This window comes from Setaria italica, chromosome IX (genome assembly GCF_000263155.2).
Source record: "Setaria italica strain Yugu1 chromosome IX, Setaria_italica_v2.0, whole genome shotgun sequence".
Lineage (NCBI taxonomy): Eukaryota > Viridiplantae > Streptophyta > Magnoliopsida > Poales > Poaceae > Setaria > Setaria italica.
Genome location: NC_028458.1, coordinates 33,007,313 through 33,019,423, shown reverse-complemented (window position 1 = coordinate 33,019,423; position 12,111 = coordinate 33,007,313). Strand labels below are relative to the sequence as shown.

General features: G+C 51.3%; 1 protein-coding gene across 1 annotated transcript; it reads left to right on the top strand.

Moving 5' to 3' along the window:
• The first annotated feature begins 4,264 nt into the window (after positions 1-4,264).
• On the top strand, positions 4,265-4,801 carry LOC111258459. The gene has a single exon (XM_022829728.1). It carries the CDS (start codon positions 4,265-4,267, stop codon positions 4,799-4,801), a length of 537 nt encoding a protein of 178 aa, XP_022685463.1.
• Positions 4,802-12,111: the final 7,310 nt, after the last annotated feature.

Here is a 12,111-nt window from a genome sequence, read left to right as displayed (position 1 = left end):
TTGGTTTGAACTTTTCGGGTAATCTTGTCCTCATTACCCAATTTGTGAAGGCAGGAAAGTGGTTGTAATTGTCGACTTCTCGCTCACGTCGACTGTTGATTATTTCTCGCAGATCGCTGAAATTCGATACTTCATAATTTTTTTGGATAATGCGAGGACTTTTTGCGGAGTTGGTGCAGCTAACCTCTCCAACATCTTTTTGTCATACTGGAACGTTGTGTTTACTTGGACCTTGGCTATGTTGCCTTGGTTGGTTGACTACTTCGTTGTTGTTCCTTTGTACTTCGTGGAAGTCATTGTTAACTGCAGCACCTCTACTGCCCTCTTGATGAGCTGTAATGCGGGGAACAGACGGGATTGGTGATTCCTTGTCGAGTAGCTTGTAAGCTTGTTTTGCGAGTTGTGCAATTAGTCCGTTGCCTCGCTGCGTGAGTTGAGCTGTGACTTCATTGTCTCTGTCTCGAGGTATGAATATTAATATAAGGTTGATTGAGGCAATTGCCGCGAGTGGAGTATTGTGTTCTTGAGCCTGTACTACGTCAAATGCTCTTTCAAGGTTTGTGATGGAATGTTTGTAACCAGCATTTGTCGGCGTTCGGCCCGAGTAACATTAAACATCCTTCTTTGGTTTCTTTGATCGGAAGTTTCATCTTGCGGGGTGTTAGCTGATGACTCATCTTCTGAGATGTTGTCGAGTTGTGCTATCCGTCGAGGGGTTCTCTGTTGACTAGTACCCGTGTTGTTATTTTGAGTAATAACGAAGACTTCCCTGTCTGGGTAGTAGCTTCCAGAGCTTGATGTTGTGATTTTCATGGAACTTTCCTCGTGGCTTGAAATGAGTGGGACGCCTTCCTGGTACGGGAGCTTGTCTATATGAGCGACGAGGCATGACTCGTAGTTGCGGGCGAGGAGGGATGGTCTCATTCCTGGCCAGTGAACGAATCTGCCTTGCGATGTTGAAGTTATTACCAGACCTTGGGCTGGTCCTAACAGCGAGATCTCTGGAACGTAGTCCGAGTCGGAGTCGTCATCTTCATCTTTCCCGTGTTCGAGTTGGGTTCGAGTGAGGAGACCTTGGTAGACTTCGACTGCATTGCGGAGTCCGTATGGGAACCGTTTTGGAGTCAAAGTCGATTTGTAAAGTGACTGGAACTGACTAGTTTGAACTAGGGTCGAGTCCGACGCGTAGTCGAACTCGGGGTTGTTGATTTTGAAATTTCGATTTGTCCTGGCCGAATCCTCTGTTTTTGGCTGAGAAAAGCTTTTGTTGAGGGATTTCTTCTCCTGGATGTTGATGATTTGGCGCTGAAACGATCCATCGTTGTCGGTGATACAAAGCCAGGATTCGAAAATGAAAGTTGCGCCTGCCTCGAAGGTGAAAACAGGCTTGATAACGACAGGTGCCATCGAGCTCGCGCAGAGAAACTCGACGAGCACCCCTACCTGGCATGCCAGCTGTTGGTGTTTTAGACTAGCAACCCGCCTAGGGGGTAACCTAGGTGGTCTTTTGTGCGGTAAGGGCCGTCGAGAATCAAGGAGTCGATGGTTACACAAGGAACACGATTTAGACAGGTTCGGGCCGCTAGATCGCGTAATACCCTACGTCCTGTGAGTTTCTTGTATTGATCTTAGATGAACTGGAGTTGTTGTCTTTGAGGGGGTCCCTGCCCGCCCCTATATACTCGAGAGGGCAGGGTTACAAGTTTGAATCCTAGTCGGGTACGATTACAGAGTTCTACTCGGTGTAGACCGAGTAGTTTCCATATGCAAACCTAACTAGTCCGAGTAGGATACGCCTCTTGCCGCGTAGCCCCCTTGTCTTGCTCGTGTCCGAGTACGCCCCTTAGTGGGCCATTCAAGGCCTACTCGTGGGCCTGGGGTGCATGCCTGATAGGTATGGGAGATGAGCATGCTTCCTACCGTAAAAACATTACTTGAGATAAAGTACGTGGGGCAAGCCCACTTAAGAGAAGGTTTTGAGGTATAAGGGTACCCATGGGTCCCTACCAATGAGGATACTGGTCGGCCCTGACAAGTGGGCTCACTCGACCATGCCATACGGGCCAAGGCATGAAAACGCGTGGAGCAGAAGCTAGGAGGCCGGGCGAATCAATTCATCCCAAATATCACGGGATACTTATTGTAAACTAACTCAAATTGCTTCTATGTAACAACCGACTAGGATTAGATCCTACCCGATTGTAACCCTCGGTCATCAACCTATATAAGACGGCTAGGGACACCCCCCCCAAGGTTAACTCAACTCATCCCACCTCATGTAACTCTTCACATCTACGATCAGCAATACAATCCACCAGAACACATGACGTAGGGTATTACTCTCTGAAGGCCTGAACCTTTCTAAACCTTGCATCTTTGTGTTACCATTCGAGTTCTTGATCTTAAGATCTCCCCCGCCTACAAATCTACGACCTGGGTAACCCCCTGGTGGACTGCCGGTCACCAAATCCGACAGTTGGCGTGCTAGGTAGGGGTGATTGTGAGATCCTCCCTAGCAAGCTCGATGGCATCCTGCCCCTGCGTCATCTTCCCTGAGAGCACGAAGAACTTCCTCGCCAACCCGATCCAGCTCCGCTTTGGGGGCATGCCGGTGGACTCCGACTCCACCACCTCCATCGCCGACTCGTTCTCCGCTACCAGCTCAGCATGCATCAGATCTACGTCGATGGAGCAAGGCCATCACCCGAGGATCATCACACCGCTTACCTAGCAAGTTGGCGACCTCTCTCTCAGAGAGGATCCCGCGCATCCTCGCAGCAATCCACCCACCCACACCCTCCGATCTAATCGTGGGGCTAGATCGCATCAGCAATACCATTGCTGAGTGCATCAACCTCTCCGAGGTGGCACTACACCCTGGAAGGTTGGCGCAGAGCTCTCCCTGCGCCCCTTTTGGCATCAAGAACTCCGTGAGCGAAATCCTGCACAACAAGGATGTCCACGGCCGAGTCGTCAAATGGTCTGTGGAGCTCGGCGAATTCGACATCGACTTCGACCCACATCATGCGATCAAGTCCCAGATCTTGGCCGACTTCATCGCTGAATGGACTGGGATCCAAGAGCTGCCCTCCCTGCAGAGGTCGGAGCACTAGACGATCTATTTCGACCGCACCCTCAACCTCGAAGGATCTAGCACAGGGTCCTCTTCATATCCCCAAAAGGTTTGTAGGTCAAGTGTGTCCTCCAGACCCACTACAAGGCTACCAACAATGGCGCTGAGTACGAGGCCCTCATGCATGGGCTATGCATTGCCGCCTCGCTTAGCATTAAGTGCATCCTCACGTTTGGCAACTCCAAGGTTGTCATCAAGTAGGTCAACAAATCCTAGGAGTACACCAAGGAAACCATGGATGCCTACTGCATCGAGGTCCACAAACTCGAGGCTCACTTCGATGGTCTTGAGTTCCATCACGTCCCTAGAGAACACATCGTCGTCGCCGACGTCCTATCCAAGCTCAGCTCGAAACACACCCAAGTCCCGGTCGGTGTGTTCGTCCAGGTCTTGAGAAAACCCTCTATCAAGATATTGAACTTGGATGATGGGCGCGCACCTTTCATCGCATTTATCACCGACAACATGTCTTCGGAGGACAAAGCCAAGCACGAAAAGCTCACACGACGCAGCACCAACTACGTTGTGATTAGTAAGGAGTTGTATAGGAAGGCCGCATCTACCAGCCTTTTGATGAAGTACATCCTCCATAACGAAGGCCTAGAACTCCTCCATGAAATCCACTCGGGTTCGTGCAGGAACCATGTCGCCTCGGGCAATCTAGTCGGGAAAGCGTTCCACTCTGGCTTCTACTGGCCAAATGCTATCACCGATGCAAAAGAGCTCATTTAGAGGTGTAAAGGGTGCTAAGTTTTCTCCAAGCAGTAGCACCTCCCGGCGCAGGCCCTGCGCACCATCCCACCATCTTGGCCCTTCGCATGCTGGGGGATAGATATGGTCGGCCCTTTCAAGACCGCTCTGACCGGATACACCCATATCTTTATGGCAGTTGACAATTTCACCAAGTGGATCGAAGTCAAGGCTGTCGCCAGCATAGAGTCGGCCAAAGCTGCTCAATTCGTTGAAGAGTTCACACACCGCTTCAGGTTCCCTAATTGGATCATCACTAACCTAGGCAAACAACTCACAGGATTCGAGTTCTGGGATTTTTGTCAAGACAACCTCATCGATGTATACTACTCCTTAGAAGCTCACCCACGATGCAATGGCCAGGTTGAACGTGTGAATGGGATGGTCCTCCAATCCCTCAAGTCTCGCATCTTTGACGACGCATCCAAGTACACCACCAAATGGCTCCGCGAGTTACCCTACGTCATTTGGGGCCTTCGCACCCAAAAGAGTCCGGCCACCGGCTACACCCCATTCTTTCTCGTCTACGGCTCAGGGGCTGTACTACGAATAGATGTAGCCTTTGGTGCCCCACAGATTCAATACTACAAGGAAAGGGAAGCAAAAAAGAGTCGGCAGGTTGACATCGATAGCCGGGAAGAGCATCCTGTGGCGGCCCTCATCCAGCATGTGCAGCACGAGCTGCAGATTCAACGTTACCACGATAGGAATGTCCTGGAATGCTCATTCAACTTTGGCAACCTAATGCTCCGCTGGATCCAGTCCACCAAGGACATGCACAAGTTGTTAGTCCCAAGGGAGGAGTCCTTCATCGTTAAAGAAGTCATCCAGCCTGGCACTTACCGGCTGCAGTCGGCGGACGGCTCAGGCATCCCTAACCCGTGGAACATTCAACACCTGCGACGCTTATACCCTTAGGACGTTCAAGCTATGTACTCTTTATACTTTTTACATTGAATAAATAAAACCTCAGAGGTTTTTTGCGTACCCACTACCTTCTTGCTTTCTTACCCAAGCTCTTACTAATGCTCGGGGGCTGTCCGACCTGATCGACAGACCACACCCTCGCCTTTACGCTCGGGGGCTTTCCTCGCTATGTGTTGACCTCTAGGTCCCAACATTTCTCCTACCCCTCTCAAGGTTGTGCGACTAACTTGTGTGGATGGCATCCTAGCATGTGAAACCAAGGCAAACTTGCATTCGCCCCCTCTACAAGCTCAAGACCCACTCTCAGCAGAGTGCTGGCTAGGCAAGGCTAGACCCTTAGCAGCTACAGGCCTAGGCCTCATGGTGTCCTATCAAACATATCAAGGGAGGAAGGATTTTTGTCTTTACATAAGTTAATTGACTAGTTTACTTGTCTCATGACACAGATTGATACGCATCATAGTTTTTTCTATTACAGGTCCAACTCCTTGACTACCTGCTCCGCAGCCTATTGATACTGGTTGGCCAACTCCGTAAGGCTATCAAGATCAAAGCCTTTGGCTACCCCTGCTCCGACGCGCTGCACCGCCACTTGAGGGAAATGCAACTTGAGAAGCACAATGATGTTCTTCACGCACTCCACGGTGGTCTCCTTCATCAGCGCCTTCAGCCGACCAGGAGCACTCCTCAGCGGCCCAGTAGTGGCGTCGGCTCGGCAGGATTGGCCTCGAGCTGGACCATGTCCCTCACATGCCCGCGGCCGATCGCAGATCTTCTAGCTCTATCTCCAACCCTGCAATGACCACCTAATCATGCTATAGGTTATTCATAGCGGCAATCAAGCATGAGTCCATGTCCTTGCGCAAGTTGGCCTCATAGGCCAGTTTCTGCGACACAGCATACTCATGGTGCACGGCGACGTTGTGGTCTTGCTGCAGTCGGGCATTGGTGGCCTCGCACTCTTTGAGGTTTCTCTTGAGCCTCTTTCTTCTGGGCATCTGCAAAGTAACAAAACTCAAGAAAAGATACCAACCTCATCTACCCAAGCTAGATCCTCCATATGGGACGAAGCCATACTAGTCAGCAAAGCTCCAAGGTCGCTCTGGACCTCCCTGGTGATCTTCTTCCACTCCTTGATCTCCTAGTCCTTTTGACGGATCTGCTCCGTGGCATCCTCCTTGGCCTTCTTGAGCTTAGGCTTTAGGCGCTCGGCCTCAAGGTGATACTCCTCAGCACGATGGATGGCGTCCGCCCTCTTGCATGCACGCTTGGCAAGATTCTGCACAAAAGTTACTCCAACAATATAAAGACGAAAGATAGGGATGGAAGTCAATAGCAAGATTGGTCTGTCAAACTTACAGATAACACGTCTCTGACCTTGGCCAAGACTTCCTTCAGGACAGCAAGATCCCTCTTGTTGTCGACAGCATCCTGCGCTAGGGCTGTCGCGAAGAAGTCCAAGGTGGTGGAATTATCCTCCTTGTGGGCATCGATATCGGTGTCGTAGCCTGCTGCCTCCATGTTAGTTGGTGCTTCCCTAGAACTTGAAGCTGTCAGAAAAGCCCAAAAAAGTTGCCTCCATCTGCACCTCGACACTGGCATCTGTAGTCCAGGGCACGGATATGGCAGCATCCTTGGTGACATCCTAGCACGGCGAAGACCTTAGCTCGGTCCCCTAAGGTCCTACCACCAGGCCACTCTCGCTCACGGCCTGGACAAATGTTGTAGATCCAGCCCCTATGGTTGCCTCAGGAGTACGACCTTCTGCATGGATCCCAATGCTAGTGTCCTGCAGACTCGACTCATCCTCGTTCACCGCCTCCCTGCTCGGTTGGTGTAGCACAGGGACACAGTTAAGCAACATACAAACAAACTTCCGAGAATGTACGATGACATGATCATACTCACAATGTGCTCTTCTTCGCTCAGAACTTTGGGTGAAGAGGTGCTAGCGGCGGCAGGATCGGCTCCTTCTGCTTCTCCCCACAGGTCTCCATTTTCAGCCGCTCCTTGAGCCGCTCTACGTCGGCCGTGGTCATCTCAAGAAGCTCGGCCTTCTTCTTCTTGGTGGCTGGGCTGCATGATTCAGAGTCGTCGCTTGGCACCCCGGATGAGGTCTTCGTAGGGGATGCTGCCACCATGGCGGGTGCCTTCTGCTTCATGGCACCCCTCTTCTTCCGCTTCTTCTTCTCGACCTCCGACTTCTCCACCTTTGGCGCCTTGAACTCCACCACCTTACGAACGGCTTGCATGTCCGCCGCCTAGTAGGAGCCGTGCCCCCAGCCTTCCTCCCGCTGCCTTTGACCCGTACATCCTTATCGGAGTCGTCAAAGGATGAGTCCGACTCCCAGTCAAGGATGGAAGGCGGCTGGTCAGTCTCGATGGTCGTGCGGATCTTGGGTTGCTGCTGCTCAGCCGCCCTAGAAGTAGCACCGGATAGAAAAACTCATACTCTCAGCTCTGAAAAGTAAAATAGAATCAGGCAAAAATAGGCACAAAAGCGAAGCAATCAAGATAAATGATGAAATCTAGATCTTACCGGGTCAGCCAGCCTCACGAGGGAGTACGGCTTGGGGTAGTGCTTGTTCTTGATGATGCCACCGAAGAACTCACCCACCCGGTCGGCAACCTCATCTCAGGTAACCTTCTGCTGTGCCTCCTGGGTTGGATCCAACAGCCCCGAGTACTTATACACCGGGTGGACCCTGTCCTTGTTCGGCTGTGTCAGCCTCCGGCAAAAGTTGATGCTCATAGCTCCGACTGTGAGCCCATGACCTTTTAGGTCAGCAATATCTTTTAACAGTTGCTTCACCTGGACCATTTCCATGGAGGTCGGCTGGTTCGACCACTCCTGAATTGTCACAGGTGCATACTCGAGGTGGGGCGGCAGCTCGGGCTTCTGATTGGTGATAAGGAGCCATTTCTTATGCCACCCCTTGTTTTCAAGTCCTTGAGCTTCAGATCAAAATACTCCAGGACCCTCTTTGGCCACAGCCAAAATCCACAACCACCGAACAATCTCAGCTTCCCCTTGGTGACACAATTTTCAGTTGGTAGAGATATCTCCACAGATTGAAATGGGGAGGAATGCCAAGGAAAGCTTCCCAAAGGTGGATAAAAACTGTGTTGTCCAAAATGGAGTTAGGGTTGAGATGCACTAACTCAATCTTGTAGTACTCTAGCAACCCACGAAAGAAATCCCCCGTAAGGATCCCGAATCCCCGCTCGAAGAACACTGCAAAGACGACGGCTTGTGTCTTATCCTCGATGGGGAACTCCTAGCCCGCGGTCACCTTCCATTCTAGGAGGGACTTGGGACTGAGCAGGCTGTGGTCGACGAGGGCTTGGATCCTCTCCTCCATCATCATGGATTTCACCTAGTACATGGATGGATACGGTGCCTGCTCCATCGCCATTTCTTCGCTTTCTACTCCTCAGGACACAGATCTGATGAAGACGGGCCTCTTGGTTCACCTGTGGCGGGGAATAGCGGCGCAGCGGCAGTGACTACAACCTTTGGGCGAATGAGCGGTGGATGCATCTTGCAGACGCAACGGCGTGACCTAGAGCTCTCAGGTGCGACCGCGGCACTTGGGGGCAATTGGGGTGGAAATGAAAAGGAAAATGCGCCTCTTCGGCTTTTGAAGGCATTGATGGTGTAAACCTAGCGATGGAATCTGTGGGTCCCCTGTTATAGCACAAGCGATGGATGGAACCTACGGGTTTTCCATTAAGTCTCACGGCGTGCCTCCGTGGTTCTGCCAGTTCTCGCGCTCGGAGGCTGGGCACCTATCTCAGGTCGGGGTGCCTCCGGGGCTCCGCTAGTCCTCGCGCTTGGGGGCTGGGCGCCTATCTCAGGTCGGCGTGCCTCTATGGCTCCATCAGTCCTCGCGCTCGGGGGCTGGGTGTAACATCCTTAGTTTTAGTGTGCTTTTCAAAAAGTTAATTGAAGTAATAAAGGGTACAAATCACACTTAAAACTCTAGACCATGCCATGTTTGAAACTCAGTTGCACTTAACACTTGAAATCTCACAAAAGGGACAAAACAAAGTCAAACAAGGCCAAATAAGGAACTAAGCTTGAAAACAAGAAAACTAGGTTGGGAAGGTAGAAAAATATTCAAAATTCCAAATCCCAACTTTTGGAAACATTTCAAATTCTCTAAGTGTCCAAAAATACCTCAAAAAGCAATATTTGGGGGTAGTTGTTAAATTCAAATTTTATATCAGAACTTGACTTTTGGCCATTATAAAAGTTGTATAATACTTAAAGACAAGCAACTTTTGTTATTTGAACTATTCCTGTTTTTGAGTGGAAGGCCCTCAAAATTTAAACCAAAGTTCAGCAATTTTGGGAAAATTTGGATTTTCAAACATGACCAGTGTTCCACCAGTTTTCTCCCCTCTCTATCTCCTTTTCTGTTGAGAGTTTTTTGTCTGAGCCTTTGTAAAAGTTGTAGTGTGAGGTTTTGTTAACAACTTTTACATTTGGAAAATTTCAAGTTTGATTCAAATTTTTGGAGAAAAACTAGCTCAAACCTAGCTGCTCTACACGCCACCGCGTTCCCACCCTTCTTCCCGGTGCGCGGTCACCACGCGTCTCGCGCACGATGTCGCCACGTGGTGCCACCTGACCGGCACAGCTCCCCAGCCAATGTTCACTGGTGACGGGACAATTCATCCCCGGGGTTTCACCCAATCCACGCTGCACAATCTCCGCCCCTCGACGCCGCATCTCCACCGACCAATGGCCTTCGTGCGCACCACACGCCCTGTAGACCGCCACCACCACGTCGCGCCGCGCTGCCGGCAGAGCTGCCCGGCCACTCACCACCGTGGAGGTGACAACTCGAGCACCCCTCCAGCCCAGTCCCTATGCGTGACCAAAGGTATCGCGCATCGCCCCATATCCTGCTCCGCCACTCACCGTCGAGCGCCCACGCGCGCGCACCGCTGCAGCCACTCCGGCGCATCATCCTTCTACGCTGCCAATGCCCAGCCACTTCCATGCACCCCGGTGGGCCCGAGCTCACCCATGGTGTCCTTATCACCTCTTCGCACCTCTCCTAGCCCATAAAAGGCACCCCAATCCTTGCCGGCGCCTCACCATGCCACCTCTCCTGCCGCCAGCAAAACTAGAGTGCCACCGCTCACCAGCAGGGGGCTCCCATGGGGGCTAGAGGTTGGGATGAGGACCAAGATGGGGGACCATGGAGAGGATCAGGATTGGGTCGTGGTCCAACACAAATAAAAAATTTTATTTGGAGAGAGAAAAGAGACTACTCTATCCTTGCTTATTTATGAGGTGACTTGTCATATAAATAAGGGGGTGTTTGGTTTCCATGGACTAAAACCTTTTGGACTAAAATTTGCACTTTTTAGTCCCTAAACACCCAATCAGGTGGACTAAATTTTGGACTAAAGGATTTAGTCCTCTAGTCCACAAAACTAGACTAAACTGGACTAAAGTGTCTTGGGGACACCCCTACCCCTCATTACTCCCCGTCGCACCCTCCAACCCGCCCACCACTGCCCTCCCGCCCGGCTCCCTCCCGCCGCCTCCCCCAACCAGCCTCCCTCCCGTCCGCCGCCATTGCCGCCCGCTCGGCTCCCTCCCGCTGCCCTCCCGCCCACCCGCTGGCCTTCCTCCCACCTGCCGCCGTTGCCGCCCGCCAGCCTCCCTCCCTCACACCACAGCCCTCCCTCCCCCAGTCGCAGCGGCTAGTGATCACATCACCGGCCCTTGGGGACCAAACGGCAGCGATGAGGAAGGGTGCCACGGTTGGCGCCACCTTGGGTCCCGAGCGGCGGCCCTCCTCGGATCCACGCCTCCCCGGGGCTACCCCTCTCCCCACTCTGTCGCGTCACCCTTGGGCGAGCACCGGTGCTGTGGCGGCGGGTGGGTTGTGGTTGGGGACGGGGTCTGTGGTGTGTCCCAGTGGCGGTGGTGGTAGGGGCTGGGAACTATGCTCTACTGTGAATCTATGATCTGCTGACTGCTCTGCTTTGCTCTTCTTGCTGAGTCTAGCGCTAGCAGGAGCTAGAAACGCTAAAACAGGGGAAAAAGGGTACTAGGGGTAGGGAAGAAGGGTAAATGGGTCTTTGTTCAACAACATTTATGGACTTTAGTCCACTTTAGTCCATGAAACCAAATAGAGGTGGGACTAAAGGAATCAAACAGGGCTAAGCTTATTGGCCTTGCTCTTATATTGTTAGGCCAGTTTTGACGTGTGTTCCAAGCGGGTGCTTCGAGGAGAGAGAAGACAAATAGACAATTGCACCGGTGCCAAACGATTAGAGCAGTGGTGCTAAGCTAGAAATCCATAGCACCTGTTGCTCAAGTTAGGACCCACATGCTAAGGTTAAAAAATATTTACTTCATCACATGAAGACCACTCAGGAGCTCAACTGATGTCCATAGAATTAATTAGGCTGCCACATAAGAAAAAAATCTGATGTGGCAAGGGAATTAAAGAGGAGAGAGAAGGAAAAACGAAGCATGGAGGATCAGCTCTTTCTGTGAATGTGGAGCTTTTATTGTTCTATCTTTTCCTTGCAGCTGATCGGGTTAGCAGTCATGCCATTTAGTTGTTGTGCTCTGGCGTTGTTAATTGCTAGATCAACTGCTAACAAAATTAGTACATAAAGTTTACGTTGTAATGAGTTTGAGCATATTTTTCTATGCATTCCAAATGTTCGGTCATCTGCATTGCAATTCCATATTAGACATAGTCCTGTTTACGGGTATACCGTGTATTGTTGTCAACATGTATACTGTGTAGTGATGGCTACACAATAAATTTGCCATACCCGATCCATGTTCATGCATAAAGCACTACGGGAAACAGAGAAGATGTCGAGTGCCAGGGGCACTCGGCGAAGGCCTAAAAACACTCGGCAAAGAGTTTGCTGAGTGTAACACTCGGCATCTGACACTCGGCAAAGATTTTAACGGCAAACGGAACTTTGCCGAGTGTCAAATGTCGGGCACTCGGCAAACGACTTTGCCGAGTGTCAGTCGACACTCGGTAAAAAAAAACCATCGGCGAAGACGGAGTAACGGCGCGGCACGGTGACAGGGGCTTTGCCGAGTGCTTCACAGAAAAGCACTCGGCAAAGGCCAGCAAATTTGCCGAGTGCTGCGTTCAAACACTCAGCAAACTCCAGCAAGTTTGCCGAGTGCCACGTTGAAACACTCGGCAAAGTCTAGCAAGTTTGCCGGCAAAGTGTCGCGTACAGACCTGGTTTTATTGCCTCTTTGCCGAGTGTATTAGCTGAAACACTCGGCAAAACTATGACAC

Coding starts and splice junctions, on each gene's coding strand:
- LOC111258459 (XM_022829728.1), top strand. CDS start 4,265: ATGGTCCTCCAATCCCTCAAGTCTCGCATCTTTGACGACGCATCCAAG.